Source organism: Tamandua tetradactyla, chromosome 4, assembly GCF_023851605.1.
Source record: "Tamandua tetradactyla isolate mTamTet1 chromosome 4, mTamTet1.pri, whole genome shotgun sequence".
NCBI lineage: Eukaryota > Metazoa > Chordata > Mammalia > Pilosa > Myrmecophagidae > Tamandua > Tamandua tetradactyla.
The window spans coordinates 97,379,150-97,394,806 of record NC_135330.1 but is presented as its reverse complement, the minus strand read 5'-3'; the positions used below and the strand labels follow the sequence as shown (position 1 = coordinate 97,394,806).

Genomic DNA, 15,657 nt, shown 5'->3' with positions numbered 1-15,657 from the left:
TACAGCTACCCTTATTTTGAATTTGCAGAATGTTTGGCAAAATTTATTCCTGGTGCTGTGAGGCAGATAGAATTTGAATTAGATGATCAGGGATCCTTGGAAGAGGAGACTTCTAAACTGGGTGGAAAATGCAGCCTGCTTACTTCTTGTAGATTAAAGTATAATATGACAGGAGAGTGAGAAACTAAGAACTGAAGTTTTGGTAACAAAGAGAGCAGAAATTGATGGTATGGAAAATTTGGGCTTTCAGAAAGTAAGTCCTCAGAGAATAGTGCAACACATGAGTATTTAACCAAACATGGTAATAGTCAGTCAATATAGGACACACAAGGATTGGAGATGGAGTTACCCAGAAAGGATCTGTGGAAGATCTTATGGTCTGATTCCTTCAATCCCTGTATGCTGCATACTAAGTCAATGAATTTTTTGTGAGATCTTTGTAAATGGAACCACTGCCAGTCTGGACTAACAGGGACAGACAGAAGGAAGAGCAGCTTGAATCAGAACCATTGAACCTAAGGTCTGAAGTCATGAAAATTCAGACCATGAGAGAGGATCCACTTGTGCATATGGAGGGGGTGAGTTTGCCCAAGAGGGAGAGGGTGGGTCTTCTGTTTCAATGTTCAGGGAGAGATCTAGTGCAGCACATTCTCCAGAGATTGGGGTGAGCCTGGCAGCCACCCCATTGTTCTAAAGGTGTTGAGTGTGTGCCCAAGAGATGGTAGATGATCTGAGTACAAGCATCATGCTTAAAGAGAGTGGGGCCAGAAAGAAAAATGTGGTCTCCCCAATTTTCCCCAACATTGCAACCCTCATCTCAGTGTTTTCAGAGATTAGAGCTGCTGCATAGGCCTTCAGAAAGTGTGGGACTGTGGCTTTCTAAGGCCTTGAGGATGACTGAGACTCAGACTTTGAAATCTAATGGAGTATGCCCTGCAAGTTTTTTGAATTGTTTAGGCCAAGTGACCCATTTTCCTTCCACTTTCCCAGATGGAAATGGAATCATTGATTCTACAATTCCTTCTTCATATATTGGAAGCATATAACTTCTGAATATTCACAGGTACACAGCCAGAGAACAATTAGATCTTAAAGACAGAATATACTTGTCACTGAATTTGATGATATTTTAAACTATTTTTGAATCAGTGTTGTATTTGACTCTTACTGAAATGGTTTAAGGCTTTTTGTGATATTGTGATGAAATGAATGTATTTTTCATATGGAAAGATTTATTGCTTTGTACACAGGATAGAGGAACATTATATAGAAAACTTTCATTGCCTTTTAAATAGAGATTAAGAATGGTTTAAGGTGATATGTAAAGTTGCAAAGTTGACAAGGGATGGACACTGTAATAGTTAAGTACAGATGTTAACTGGGGCTTGGTAATGGTGCCGAGTCGTTCTGTGGCTGTGGACTTAAATCATCAACATATGAAATTCATCTATGGCTGATTATATCTATGGTTAGCTATGGGAAGGGCTTTTCACAATGAGTGATGTTTCATTTGATTAGCTGGAGAATTAAAAGCAGAGCTCAGCACAGCCCCGGAGCTCAGCACAGCCTAACACAATGCAGCTCAGAGCCAGATCAGACCCAGAGTTTGAAGATGCAGGGAAAGCTGTTTCAACCCAAAATCCCAGAGAGAGAATTGCTGTGTGCCTTGCCAAATTAGTAAATTTGTAACTAAATAAGTCCTCATTAGAAAAGCCAATCCATCTCAGGTGTGGTTGCATTCAGGTAGCCTTAGCAAATTAAGAGAAGCACCATGAACCTTATTCATTACACCTTAATGAAGAAGACTTTCTCCATGTGGCTACCACAAAGGACCATCTCTGTCTCTTCCTCTCCCTCTCTCTCTCTCATTGAAACTGCATTTCCTCTTAGTTGAAAGAATGACTGCAAATTTAGTATTGAGCATCTGTCTTTAAGCAGTGTCTTTCTACACATTTTGTTTACTGACTCATCTGGAAAGGATATTGGAACAATATTAAGAAAAGACTAATAGGATGACTTGAATTTCAATGATTGTTTAACTAACAAGGGAGTTTTACTAGGTATAAAAGTCATGTTCATTTGCTTTACACAAGTACATTACCCCATTTCCTTCTGACAAAAAGCATTATTCTCAAAAACATTGATGAGTTTATACTGTTTTTTCCATTATGGCACTTGATTTTTTTCTAGATGTACAGAGCTATTTCTTTTCATAAAACCCCAGCAATTTTACTATTATACACCATGCCAGTAATCGTTATGAATCAATCATCAGTGTGTACTATAAATTGTAGCTTAAAACATTTTTTGAATCCAGAAAAAAATAGAATTAAGATTATTTTTTCACATCTTTGCTTTGGGTATCTCTTTTAGGTACTCCACAGATTCATATATTGAATATTCAAGGTCTATCTTCCACTGTTCACACTTTTCTCAATCTTTTGATAAACTATAATTTATGTATTTATATATTATAATATATTTTTTATATTACATAATATATAAATATGTATTATAATATTTCATAAACCATATTTAATATCTTTAATATTATGGCTTTATTCAGTTTCTATTTCCTGAAGGTTTTATCTTGTCCCTGTGTTTCTTCATGCATTACATTTATGAAGTGATTTTTCTTATTCATTCCTGAGCTCAGTCCCCTATTTTTAAAAGATTCTTTCTTTGATTTATGACAGCCTTTCACATCTGGTTTAATTTTCTTAATGTTTACATCCATTAGAAAGCCCATTAGAGTATGTAAAATAGAACAATATAAAGAGCTTTCCTTTATCTGTAGTGATATTATCTTATACTTATTCTTTGTTCCCTGCTTTACTTTTGTATGGGAATTGGCATGAATATTTTTCCCAATTGTAATTTTTTATGAATTTCCTGTTGACATTATTGACATTAGTTTGATTCAGAAAGCCTTCCCAACCTCACAAAGCTGTCTCTCTCCTGTTATTCATCGGCAATGCTTAAATATATGGGAGCCTTCCATTTGGTATTTCCTGCTTTTATATTTCATTTACTATTTAAGTATGGGGCTTCATTGTCTTTATCTCCATTGCACCTGTCCTTCATTCTTTATTTTAAAAGAGGAAATATTTTGGGCAGAGTGAGAAATGACAGAAAAAATAGATGCCTCAGAAACAATAGAGATGTCAGAAACTTCAGAGAGGAGTTGACACAGATGCCAACATATGGAGGACAGTGATAGGAATATACAGTGATGCATGGAGTCCAGGAGATGTTGTCATCAGATGTTAAGTAAGTGAGTACCTGAAGAGAGCCAAGGGAAGCCAAGATGTGAGCCTGTTGAGAGAAGAAAAGTAAGTAACCCACACTGGAACAGAGAAAGCAATGGAGTCCAGGATCAAGGGACCAGCAGATGCCAATCATGGTACTTCCCACATGACAGACGTGTTGCAGACTCACTGACCTCCCTTGAAATAAGTCATCTTTTCCTGGATGCCTTCATTTGGACATTTTTATAAGCTCAGAATGGCAAACTCATAAGTGATTAAATTCCACTTTTCAAAGCCATTCCACTTCTGTTATATCACCTTTCCGTAGCTTGCAAACTGACACAGAAGGGAAAAACTACCACCATTTTGTCAAAAACTGCCCTTAAATGCTTTCAGAATTCTAGTTTTAGATATATGTCTTAAAATCCATTTTGTTTCTGAATTTTAGTTTATTTATATTTAAGCATTTTTCTTACAATTATTAAATTTACTTTCTTATATTTTAGTGCTGCATTTTATTTGATTTTTCTCAGTCATATATGAAGGATGTAATTTCAGAATTATTTTCTTTTTCTTTGGTGTTTAGGAATTGGGTTTTAATGATGGTGATTTATTTTCAGTTGTTTTTTTAAAGTTGCATCTACTACATTTGAGTCCCAATCACATACATTCAGAGTCATTATAATGGTACCTACAATTTTACTTTCAAATTAACTTCCTATTATTCAACATATACATGAAGAACCCCACAATAAATTGTTTTAATGCATGGTCCAAAGAATCATCATTAACCTTTGTCCATGTTACATTTCAAAGTATGAAATTAGATATAAGCTCTAGAAACAATATACTAATTGGTGGTCACGTACAAATAAAATGTCAACACTAGATAATATGTCTCCAGTTGAGATTTCCCATTACTGCAGAGGGGAAGGGGTCTAGCCTCATTCCTACTGCAGCTGCCCCAGAGGTCCACAATGACAGTGAGGGAGGATGGCCATTGGTCTATTGTCACAGCCTCAGTGGTAACCCACAGAAAGATCCTGAGAGAAAAGTTTCCAATGAGACCTCAGGGATGAAAGAAATTCAGGGAATTAACCCAAATCTGATAGATCTAGATATCATACACTGAAGATTCTTCTTTTCCCATGTAGTGGGTGGCCTCTCTGATGCTGCCACCACCCCACACTGAAACTGAGCCACTGCTGAGCTTTAGACTCAAGAAAGGTAGCAGAGCTCTGGAGCATCAACAATGCCCTGGGGATGGAGAAAGACTGAGACCATCCACATGGCACAAAGTCATCCAGTTCTTTAACCCTCCTTATAGTTAATCCTTTATTTATCTATTCATTAGAAACCTCAATTCACACCACTCAAGCCCATTTCAACAGAGTTGACTGTAATTCCTGCCTTTGCATATTTGTAACCTTTTCTGAATTCACAGTGAATTGATGTAACAAATCACAAAAGCTGTGGTTAGATTAATGAATGGAAAAAGGTCAGTTTTTTGTCACATTTTACATAGTGTGTTCTTTTTGTGTTCCTTTTTATTTAGCATAGCACTCATAGAATTAATCTCTGTTGCTGCCATCTCTGCTGAAACAAGACAAGCATTGTGAAAACTCAAAACCGTTCTCTCTTGTGACATTGTGATTGGTTAATTCATATAACAAGGAGCATTACACCTGAGATCTGGCTGACCTAGAAGTTTTTCTCTCCTCTGAGGGATACTGGGTTCTTTGTTGTCCAGGATAATATAATTCTCCTACTTAATGGAGGGCTGCAAACCTCCTGTAAGTCACATAGGGTCTCTGAACTGGACTGTGGAATACTCCTGAGATCAGGGCTGGGAATCTCCCTTGGGGAATTTGGGATCATGCTGAGAGCATGTTGGAATTCTTCAGATGTGGAGCTCTCTGAAAGAGACAAATAATCCACAGTGTGCCTTTTATAAACCATAATAGCATCTGCAGCATGTACAGCATAAGCAAGAGTATGAAAAGATGTTCAGTATCATAAGTCATCAGTTAAATGCATATTAGAACTAGAAAGCTTTACTCCCATTTCTTCCAGAATGGACAGAATTTGTGAAATGAAGAACCTGAGTAGGGAAGGTGAACAATCACTAGTGTAGCCACTCTTTATTTCAGTGCAGGATGCTCAGACAGGTGTGCAAGCCTTTACTCAGGAAGGCAATGGGAGACATGCAGAGCTCACTCACTAAACCAATGAACTCCAGCTCAGCAGATGACTCAGCCAGATGATGAGCATCAACTGCCCATCCAGGAGTGTTCACTTGAAGATGAAGTTAATTCACTGTGGAGTTCTCATGTGGCAGTTGGTCTGCAACGTCCAGGGTTCTGAGCCAGTACAGGAGCCTAACGGACCACTGCTCACCTGGGGTGGTCACTGATTCCTAGGGAGGTTCACATGAGGAAACTGAAAAGGTGAAGGTGTAGGGGGAGAATGGCCAGAAGGCCACATATTTTTAAATCACCTGAACCTTCAGAAGCACTTCATTTGGGGAAAAATTGCATTACATTTCAGGTCAAGGATTGAGATGTAGAGGAATGAGGTTGGGTCAAGATTTGGGCAGTTTGGCTGGTTCAGGCAATTAATGAAGGGCATCAATCCTCTCTCCCTAGCAGCTTTGCTGCAGAAAAGTTTAGGAAAGTGAGTGTCTTCATTTGCCAGGGCTGCTTTGACAAATAACACTCACTGGCTGGCTTAAGACACAGGAATTTATGTGTCATGGTTTGGTAGGCTAGCCAAAATCAATGTGTCACCAATGTCATGCATTTCCAAAGTCTAACAATTCTCCATCACAATAGCAATATCTCTCTCAAAGTCTCTGGCTTCTCCTTCTTCTGTCATCTACTTCTGTATTAAAATTCCTTTGATCATAAGGACTGCAGACACACCAGATTAAAAGCAACCCTCAAACAAATGGGTCGCACCTTAACTAATATTACCATGGGAAAGGACCCATGTCCAAATGAATTTACATCCAGAGGATTGGAGATTTGGAGTTGGACATATTAATTCTGGGGGAACATGATTCAATCCCCAACAGAGAGTGGTGGGTGCTCTTGGTTCAGAGGTCCAGGGGTTCAGGGTAATAATAGTTATTATTGAGGTTTTGGATATTTGGGGCACCTGCCACAGATCCTGCCCCAGGTACAACACAAATCAACATTTTGACTCTGGAAAGTCACCTACATTCTCTAAACTTCAGTGCACTTAACTATTTTGGTAACAGATATTCACTATGATCTGTACAGCATAGAACTCAAGTAAAAGATGAACATCAGTATCCATCTCCTCCCATCCTTATGTCACCCAAGAATCCTTCTCTAGAGGCAACCAATGCCACATTACCTGTTTGTTCTTCAAAATATTTAACAACTGAACTTAGAGAACCTGTATGAATTGTAGTCATTTTAAAGGGTTTAGTTGGATTTACTCAATTTAAGCCTCATAAAATAATGCTAGACTGATAATTAATAATAACAATATTTAGGACCTATTAACATGTCCACACCACAGAATAAGGGACCGAGGCACAGCGGGGCTAAGTTACCTTCCCAGGTACATGTGACTTCTAATGGGATGCTCTCTGTCACCATGCAGTAGTCTTCTTATATCCTTGGTTTGGCCAGATGCCCATTTGGATAGTGTTGACACACTGCGGGGGATGAGCCATACATTTTCTAGATGAACTGTCACTCTTTATATGTATAATATGATTGAATCCATTACTAACATTTTCTTTTCTTCTTGTGTTTGAGACAATGTCCTGGAAAAGGCATTCACAATTTGGAGGACTACTCATATATTGCTAGCAGAAGACTGTGGGGGAAATATTAATAATGATCCCTTTGTCAAACTTTTGAACTCCTTATTCAGAAGCTGGCAAAATGAAATTTTGGATTAAGAAGGTGGATCTTGTACTTTGATGTACATTTAAAATACTGATCAGACTAATTGGATGGGAAATAGATAAGAAAATAAAATAAATATTATACAGTCATAATAATTCATCATTATGAATGAAAGAATTCATTATAATTGGTATATACTTTGTATACAGCACAGTTTAGATTTTAGGTGTATAGTTTAAGAGTTCAAAGTGAAAGATTGAAAAAAATTGTCACAGCATGTTTCAGTTAATTTTATAGTTTGTTAGGTACAATTATTTCATTTATGATGGTTTTTTTGGAATAAGATAACTTTACTTAGGCAATCTTATCAATGTTTTTCTGTTATAACCAGATCATCACTATTTTCCTAAGAAATAATTTCCATCCTCCAAGAATACATGAATATTTCTATATGTGTATTTCCATTTTTACATTTTAAACTATAATTGACCTAGACATTTTTTCTTACACTGTGACATGGGAAAATATTTTTACATAATTGTGGAAATTTCTGCAAATAATTTCTATTTGATAATCATAGTTCTATATGGCTGTTTTTATTGCATATCAGACACACAGAGTTAATTTGTCTTGTGAATGTTTCATTGATCTTTTCATGAAATATGTACCACAACTACATGTGTATTGCCTGAAGCACTGGAATATTTTGAAAGACATAGCTGTCCTTTAGGTGATGGGAGATTCTGGGTCAAAAGTCTACAGGGACTGTGAGAGCATGCAATACACTTGGAAGTTAAGTGGAAGGCTATGGGAAGCCTTTGCATTTTGTGTGTGGAAACTCTTAAAAGTGGAAACTGAGGCAACAGACAGCAGGTACACCTATGGAGCTCCTTCTATGTGCTAGTCGCTATGCATTAAAAACTGATGAGAAACAAAAGCACGATGTGCTCTGCCCTCACAGGGCTTCAAGGTCACAGGGAATGTGATCCCTATGCAAACTACACAAATATATTAGTATTTACAAATATATGCATTGCTTTGAAAGAAAAGTTCAGGAAGCTTTGAGAGAATATACACTAAATATCCTGATCTTGGCATGGAGGAACAGTGACTTCATACAGCATTCATCTATGGTAAACTTTACCTTTAAAAGTCCTTATGCTTGTCCTTTACAGATCCTTAGATGTGTATGTACTTCTCATACAACTAATGGCACACAATGCAAGAATCAAATATGTTTTCCTAATGCATGGTCCTGTGATAGAGACTATGTCTCTGGTGTCACATATTTTGCAGTGGCACCCTGAGACTATGTTTTTGGTTTTTTGTTTTTTTTTTTTAAAATCAGGTGGATGTATGTTTTAAAACTGGTTTGCCATTTTATGACATACCTTCCATTAGGAGCCCTTTAAGGAAAGCTGACACTAGTGATCACTTGTCATTCACAGAAATGTCATGGAAGCATTCATGCTTATGTTGAAAGGCCATGCCCCTCTGCCTGGTTCATGTTTGCCCACTCCCCTGGGAAGACCTCAGCCACTGGGAAGGGTCTAAAGGCCCTGAGGCTGCCCTGTTACCTGGTAGCTTTGGCCAATGTGGAGGTCTCACATAGGTCCTCCAGACAGTGCTTCAACCTGTGAGTACCATTGACCCAGGCGTTTCCATTCTCTGGCTGAAAAAATACCCCAGCCAGGGGGCTTTCTCTGCTCAGGCCCAGACATCATTATGCAGTACTGGAAATTCCTACCTGAGCAAAGAAAATGGGGATTATATGCTATTCTCTTGTGAAACAGGGTTTTTGCACAGTAATAGCAACAAGAATAATACACTTGAACTAAAATGAAAAGGTGCAAAGAATGCACACTAAAATCTCAGTTTCTTTCCTTCCCTGCTCTGCAGCTATCCAGGTATACTGCTGGAAAAGCTCTGTTACATTTCCACATAGGAAGGCGGATACATTAATTGAAAATTCCAGGAGGAGTGACACCATGCTGGTCAGTTTTCAAGTATATTTACTCATTGATTCTCCACTTACTGTGGCCAGTTAGGTGGCAGGAGGGAGGAGAGTCCTCTTCTTCATCTAACTGTTCTCCAAAGCAGGGAAGCCTGAATTACAGGGCTTTCAAAGACTGCACCTGCAACAGAATAGTTACATTTTAAGTACATATTTCTGAATTGTTTTTCATTTTCCCTTCCAATTTGAAATTCATGTGTGAACCTGATACACAGTTTCTTTATTTTTCAAATCAGTACATGTAAAATTTTTGTCATGCTAGGGGCCTGTGAAATTCTGTTATGGCAAAATAGTATTGTTTGTTCACTTCCACATATATTTAATCAACTCTCTCAGGGGGTTAAAACTCTGGAGAAAATATGAGAACATCTGTCATGCAGCAAGTTTTTTTCTTTTGTATGCTGTATGGAAGGGACACATATCATAATTCTTTTTCTAAGTCATGTGAGTAGTCCATTATTGCAGTACCATTTATTTAATTTTTGTTTGGTTGATTTCTTTGTTTGCTTATTTTTGGGAAGCGCATGGGCCAGGAATCGAACCTCGGTCTCCCACATGGCAGGCAAGAATTCTACCACTAAACTACTCTGGCATGCCTGATGCAGCAGCTTTTATACCTCATCAATGACCTATATGATTTAGTGGTTTTAGATATTTCAGATGAATCAGCAACGATGGCCATTTGTACAATAGTGTTTTTTTTTTTTTTACCATAAGGGGTATGTTCTTTATTTTAAACAGGACCGCTCCTTCATCTTCTGGGGTAGTTAGGTTCAGGTGTCCATTTGGCCAGGTGAAGGTGCCTAGTTTCCTTGCTGTGGACATGAGCCAATGGCATGTGAATGCTCATCTCTCTCTGAGTACATCTGCAATCAGCTAGAAGGAGTGCCTGCTTAAATGAATGATGTTTGATTTAATTGGCTGGATGCTTAGATGACAGAGCTCAGCACAGCACAGCCCAAGCACCTCAGCATACCTTATCTCAGCACTCAAGCTCAGCTCAGGTGTATGGAGATGCAGGAAGGAGTCACCCCAGAGAAAGCTATTTGAACACAGGGGCCTGAAGAGAAGGCCAGAAGAGCAAACTCTGTGCCTTCTTGTGTAAGAGAGAACCTCAGATGAGAGTTAGCTTTGTTTCCTCTGAAGAAGTATGCTTTTTAACTAAATAAATCCCCTTTTATTCAAAGCCATTCCACCTCTGGAGTGTTGCACGTTGGCAGAATAGAACATCTTCATTCTAAAATTTTCACTTTTCCCACATATTTGGGGACAGATCATATCCCTCCATAGAGGTAGATTTCATGATCACATGAAACAAAAATTTGTGTATTTTTGTGTCGATATATGAGCCAAACTCACAACTGATCCTCCATTTACCTTAATTATATGAGTTCATCCAAATGTTAATCCATAACAGGAAAGCATTGGTGATAATATACCAATTTCTCTTTTTAATTACTTGGTGAAAGCCTACCATTCACTGCACAATGATAGAGACACTGCTTAATGAATTATAGAGATCAAAAGGAAGCTAAATGTATAGAAATAGTTGGAGAAAGGGGAAAAATTGGTAATATACAGAGATGATTAAAGAGAGATATATACAATTTGATAATTATATTCTTAGAGAAGGAAATATCATCTTTCAAAATGAATTTATTTTGATGCTGCTTTTTATCTCCTCCAGAACAAATTTAAATGATTTCTTCTAGAAATCCTTGGTGACTCAGGAATATTAGAAATGTATAAAGTTTGGGATTTCAAATCAAGAAAGAAATTTCTATTTCTTCTGACCATGTCAGCATGTTGCTCTTCACCCTGCAGTCTCAGTACTGACTACATATGGGAGGGAGAGCAGGCCATTTTCTCTCAAAAAAGTTATTTTCAAAATCAAAACATAATAATATGTGGATGCTGGATGCAGTGCTTAAAACCAAACATTTTCTCTTAACCATGTGTCAGTGTGAAAACACCCATGTCTAGAAAGCAGCAGTTGGACCCCTCAAGGTAAAGAACACATGCACACTGAACATTCTGTGGTGACCTGTCACTGTGGTTCTCAAATGATGCAGATGTGGCTCACGGCCCAACTGTCACTCTGTGTGCAGAGAGACTCAAGGCTGGGAGTGGGAAGAGAAGCTCTCAGCTCATCAAAAGACATGGGGAATCTGAATTGCTGCTCAAGAGGTATTCTCATATTGGCCTGCTTAATCAATTCAACTACCCAAATGGGCAAAGTTAATCTTTTTGCAAATTATTTCTCATCCTTTCTTCAGTTTGTCCTCCCCATATCAACCCATCTTAGATGTGTTTCATAGTTTTGTTTCCTCCCTTACTTGTAGTTTCTTTTTTTAATTTTCTTACATTCTGGTTACTTTTAAAATTAATCTACACTTAGAAAAATGTAGTACTCCTTTGATGCCCTGGCCCATCGCTTACCCTCTACATTAGTTATTCTCTAGGGAGAATGTGGTGATGTCTATTTTACTATACTTTTGTACTCATTAAGGACAAGACATGGGAAACTATTCATTTCAGAAATTTGGAGTGAATCTGCCTTGCTTCAGATGGGTAGAGAGGCATTTCACACAATGAAGGGTTACTACCTTTGTTTTTATCATGCCTTCCTGCTGTTTTTTCCTGACATGTACACTTAGTTCAATATATTTGAGGACCTTGTTCATTCTCATTAGAAGTATTCAAAGCATCTTAAGAACGTGTATATTTAACAGTCAATTTTTGAATTACAACACACATTTCCTTTCATACTAGTCGGTTACCCCTAATCCCCATTTTACAGATACAATGAGGTAGACTTTTACCAAAGCCATTCCCCCCTAGAGTTAAGCATGGATAAAAGATGGTAAGTTTTTCTCAACTAACCAATGTGTACCCTGTGTTTCAACCCAAAGCCATAGACAGAAAAATGAACATTCAGGGACAGATAGGTAAGCAAGTACACAGAGTAACACATGCAGTAAAAGAGCTAATGTATGCAGATGAGAAAGTAGTCTAATTTAGGAAGCAGATGGCCCAGAAGTACCTCAGCTCATGATAGTTAACCATCAAAATCCATCAACAGAGGACTTTTGTCAAAGTCAAGTGAAGTTGCCTTAGTTATTCAGGAGAAGCACCATCAACGTATTGACAGTTACTCTCTATCCACCAAGTTCACAGAGTGGCCCCATTGGAGGAGGAACCTAATGCTGAGGTGGCTCTGGAGACCTCATTGAACAGTGAGGTAAATATGCATTTCTTTGTTTCTAGTACAAAAACTGCTGTCTTGGCTAATTTATTTTTCAATTTAGTTTAGATTTGAAAACCTTATCATGAACTCTATAGAATGTAGGTACTGTCTACTTGGTGGAGGAGTCAGGGGAATCTCTGACCCACTGAAAACTGATTCCAGAAGAGCATCCAACATTGGTATCATCAGAATTGAGAGTGTGCGACAAATACATGGTAGAGGGGATTTCCTTGGTGACATTCAATTATTCTTTGCATTAAGAATAAATGATTTACCACAAAAATAGATTAAAAGAAAAGGAAAGCTCATGACTATTATATGGGGTTAACTCTTCCTTTTGTGCTCTTTGAGTGGCTCATGGTTTCATATGTCATTTTCTAGTGCAACTAAGAGAAAAGACCTCTGCAAAGACTGCATAGCATGATATGATTCTTACAGGGTTTCTATTCCTTCTTTATAGGTGGCCTCAAGAACACTAGAAAAAGGTGCGTTATTCTGAAATCACTCACAGGCAGAGGAAAGAAATCTAGAGGAGTATGATGGGACTCCCTTGCTAGCTTTATTGTGGAGAGCCATGGTAGATACTGATTCCATGTGGGAGGGAGAATGGGGTTGTGGTGAGAGAAACTGATCTCCAGGCAAAGAACTGTTCCTGTTTCTACAGTCCCTAAATGGAGCTGGGTTCTCTTTGGGTGGAGTGTATTAGCATGATTGGAGTCACAAGCTGTCAATGAGGAAGTCAATGTGTAATGGTTGTGAAGATGTTTATGGATATTTGTCTGAGATGTAGGTCCTATTTACACAGAACAATTCCCAAGGTCAACTACGGCAAGAATATATCTTTATCTGACAGTTTACATATATACTAGCTCATTCAATGTTCATTACAAGTATATATGGTGTGTTTGTTTACTATAAGATACACAACTCAGAAGGAGAAAGGGACATGCACATAAATGGCCCCAATCTCATGTATTTATCACTGATACATTTTTATGAGGGCATTTGTGTTATAGCATCCCAGAACATGAAGTGCACTGTGTAAGTTTTCTAGGTGATAGAAATAGATTCTCTTTAGTTACAAGGCCAAGGCATCTATTCCCTACTACTTTCTCTTTGCTCTCCTTCATCTCTCTTTCTTCTACATAGGAAGGCCAAGAGCAACACAGTCCATGCATTCTAACTCACCAGGCCCATACACCAGAACCCCTTGTCCAAGTCAAACAGAGTTTCCTGAATAATGTGTGATCTGCACACACAATGTGCTGATGATGACTCTGTGTTCCCCTAGCTCCCCTGGAGGACCTGGCAGAGGAGGCTCCTAGAGACAGGGCTGCTGAGGATGCTGCCTCTAATGACAAGGTAAGGTCATCTGTTTTCTCTAAGATAGAAATGTTCCTTGCTCATATGCATCAGTTTTCATGTGAGTATAGCTTTTAAAATAAAATGATGTACATTCTAGATATGAGCTACTGTTCTGGGAGAAGGGAAAGTTGGAGGGGACCATGTATCAACTGATATTAAAAAGCATTAGAAATGGCACCACAGTTTATAAACCAAATTGGAGAAAACTTTTCCCTCAGCAGTCAGTGTTCCTCCTGATGAAGACTTTTGGAATTATCAGTGAGTGAAATGTCCTCCAGGAAAAGCTTAAGCTTTCCCATAGGTGACTTCAATACTTACGTATGGGACCTTGAGTTTATCATGGTTTTCCATTGATTTTATACATATCAAGATCTGAGCAAACATGACACAGCACGGCCTAATCCTCACTGTATTTTCTCTTCTCTGATTGCAGGTGACCTTGAATGCAAATGACAAGGGTAGGTATTCTGGGCTCATCCAACTAATGTTGGAAGAATTTAAGTTAAAACAGAGGGCTTCCTATATGTTTTAGTCTACAGAACTGAAACCTGATTTTGCCTTCACAGGGAATGAAGATTGGGGGTAAAAGAAAAACTTTCAGTTAAAGAATCATCCATATTTCTATAGTTCCTGGCAATATGTGTGTGTTCCTTTTAGGTGCTGCAGGTTTCAGAGCATGGGGGCTGAGGGAAATCTATATGTGAATCTCTGAGGTGTGATTGTGAGGTGTGAGTGTGTAGGGGTGTCTGTGTACAGTTCCACAGGTGATATATCCTGCTTACACTGGACAATAGCAGTGACAACTTTTTCAAATATGTCCCATTAACCCTACACATATCATGTATACTAGTTTATTCTAACCTCACTCTAGCTGCACCTGGGGGTCTGCTTCCTATACTCATGAACCAGATAGAGAAAGTGAGATGCAGAGATGAATGGCCCAAGCTCTCCTGTTCCTAAGTTGGGAGGTCCTAAATGTGAACCCAGACTTGCAGTCACAATGCTAATGATTTACCATTCAGCAAAGCAACAGGTAGACACTGAGAAAGGGAGTTGCAGCATCTGTGTATGCACATGGCATAACCTGAGCCTACAGAGGCCTAATATGCCCACCATCTTAAAGTAACCTCAGTGCACCCACCCACAGCCTAGGCAGCTAGAACTGTGATTACTGCTGACTTTGGCTTAGTTATCTGTGACAAGAGGACATAGGAAGCTCACATCTAGTCAGACAAAAATTCTGAGCTCTGAGGCATCATGTAGGACAACCTCCTCAATCAGCATGACTGAGGGCACAGTTCAGCAGTTCATCACAAGCAGACAGGCAATGCAAATATAGTATATTGTATTTGATAACATCATTGGTATGAACCCTAGAGATCCTCAAATCTGTGACACGCAGTTGGGTCACTGATGGATAAAAACTCAAATAAAATGGAACGATATCTTAATGTTTTGTATGTTAATTTTTTAATTAATAAAAAAAGTTAAAAAAAAAACAACTCAAATAAGACTTAACACCTCACCTGGGTCCAATTCCCTTGCTGAAACTCTCTTAGACACTTAGCTTAGACAGCACCACCACTCAACTAATGCATTTTCTGTAATGTCCAACCCATTGCTGAGGCCTAGTGATGGACAACCAATAAGTTAATGAATACATACACATGGTATAGAAAAGGAAGACTGAACAAAAACAATGTGATTAATAAGGAATAAAGAAATGAACAGATTTTGGTATTTTGAAATCTTCTATAATTGATTATCTTTACAAGAAACTATTGGTGAACAAATGAAAAAAAAAAAAAAGCATTACCAGGAATTGAATCCACTCCACCAACAAGGTTGCTTCTAATAAATGGAGAATTCCAGTATACTATATGGTAAATGTATGTTATTTGA

At 38.3% G+C, this 15,657-nt stretch overlaps 1 protein-coding gene across 8 annotated transcripts; it reads left to right on the top strand.

Moving 5' to 3' along the window:
• Positions 1–5,544: 5,544 nt before the first annotated feature.
• LOC143681201 (uncharacterized) lies at positions 5,545–15,401 on the top strand. Of its 8 annotated transcripts, XM_077158016.1 has the most exons (9): positions 5,672–5,695; positions 5,894–5,921; positions 9,029–9,123; positions 11,106–11,330; positions 12,314–12,384; positions 12,851–12,875; positions 13,682–13,752; positions 14,189–14,213; positions 14,322–15,401. In XM_077158016.1, the coding sequence occupies exons 4-9, from the start codon at positions 11,162–11,164 to the stop codon at positions 14,339–14,341; spliced, it is 381 nt and encodes a 126-aa protein (XP_077014131.1). In that variant the 5' UTR covers positions 5,672–5,695; positions 5,894–5,921; positions 9,029–9,123; positions 11,106–11,161; the 3' UTR covers positions 14,342–15,401. The 8 variants fall into 8 exon arrangements, with proteins under 8 accessions (XP_077014135.1, XP_077014128.1, XP_077014134.1 ...); XM_077158013.1 differs by lacking the exon at positions 5,894–5,921 and having other exon boundaries at positions 5,559–5,695; XM_077158017.1 differs by lacking the exon at positions 5,894–5,921 and having other exon boundaries at positions 5,691–5,795.
• Positions 15,402–15,657: the final 256 nt, after the last annotated feature.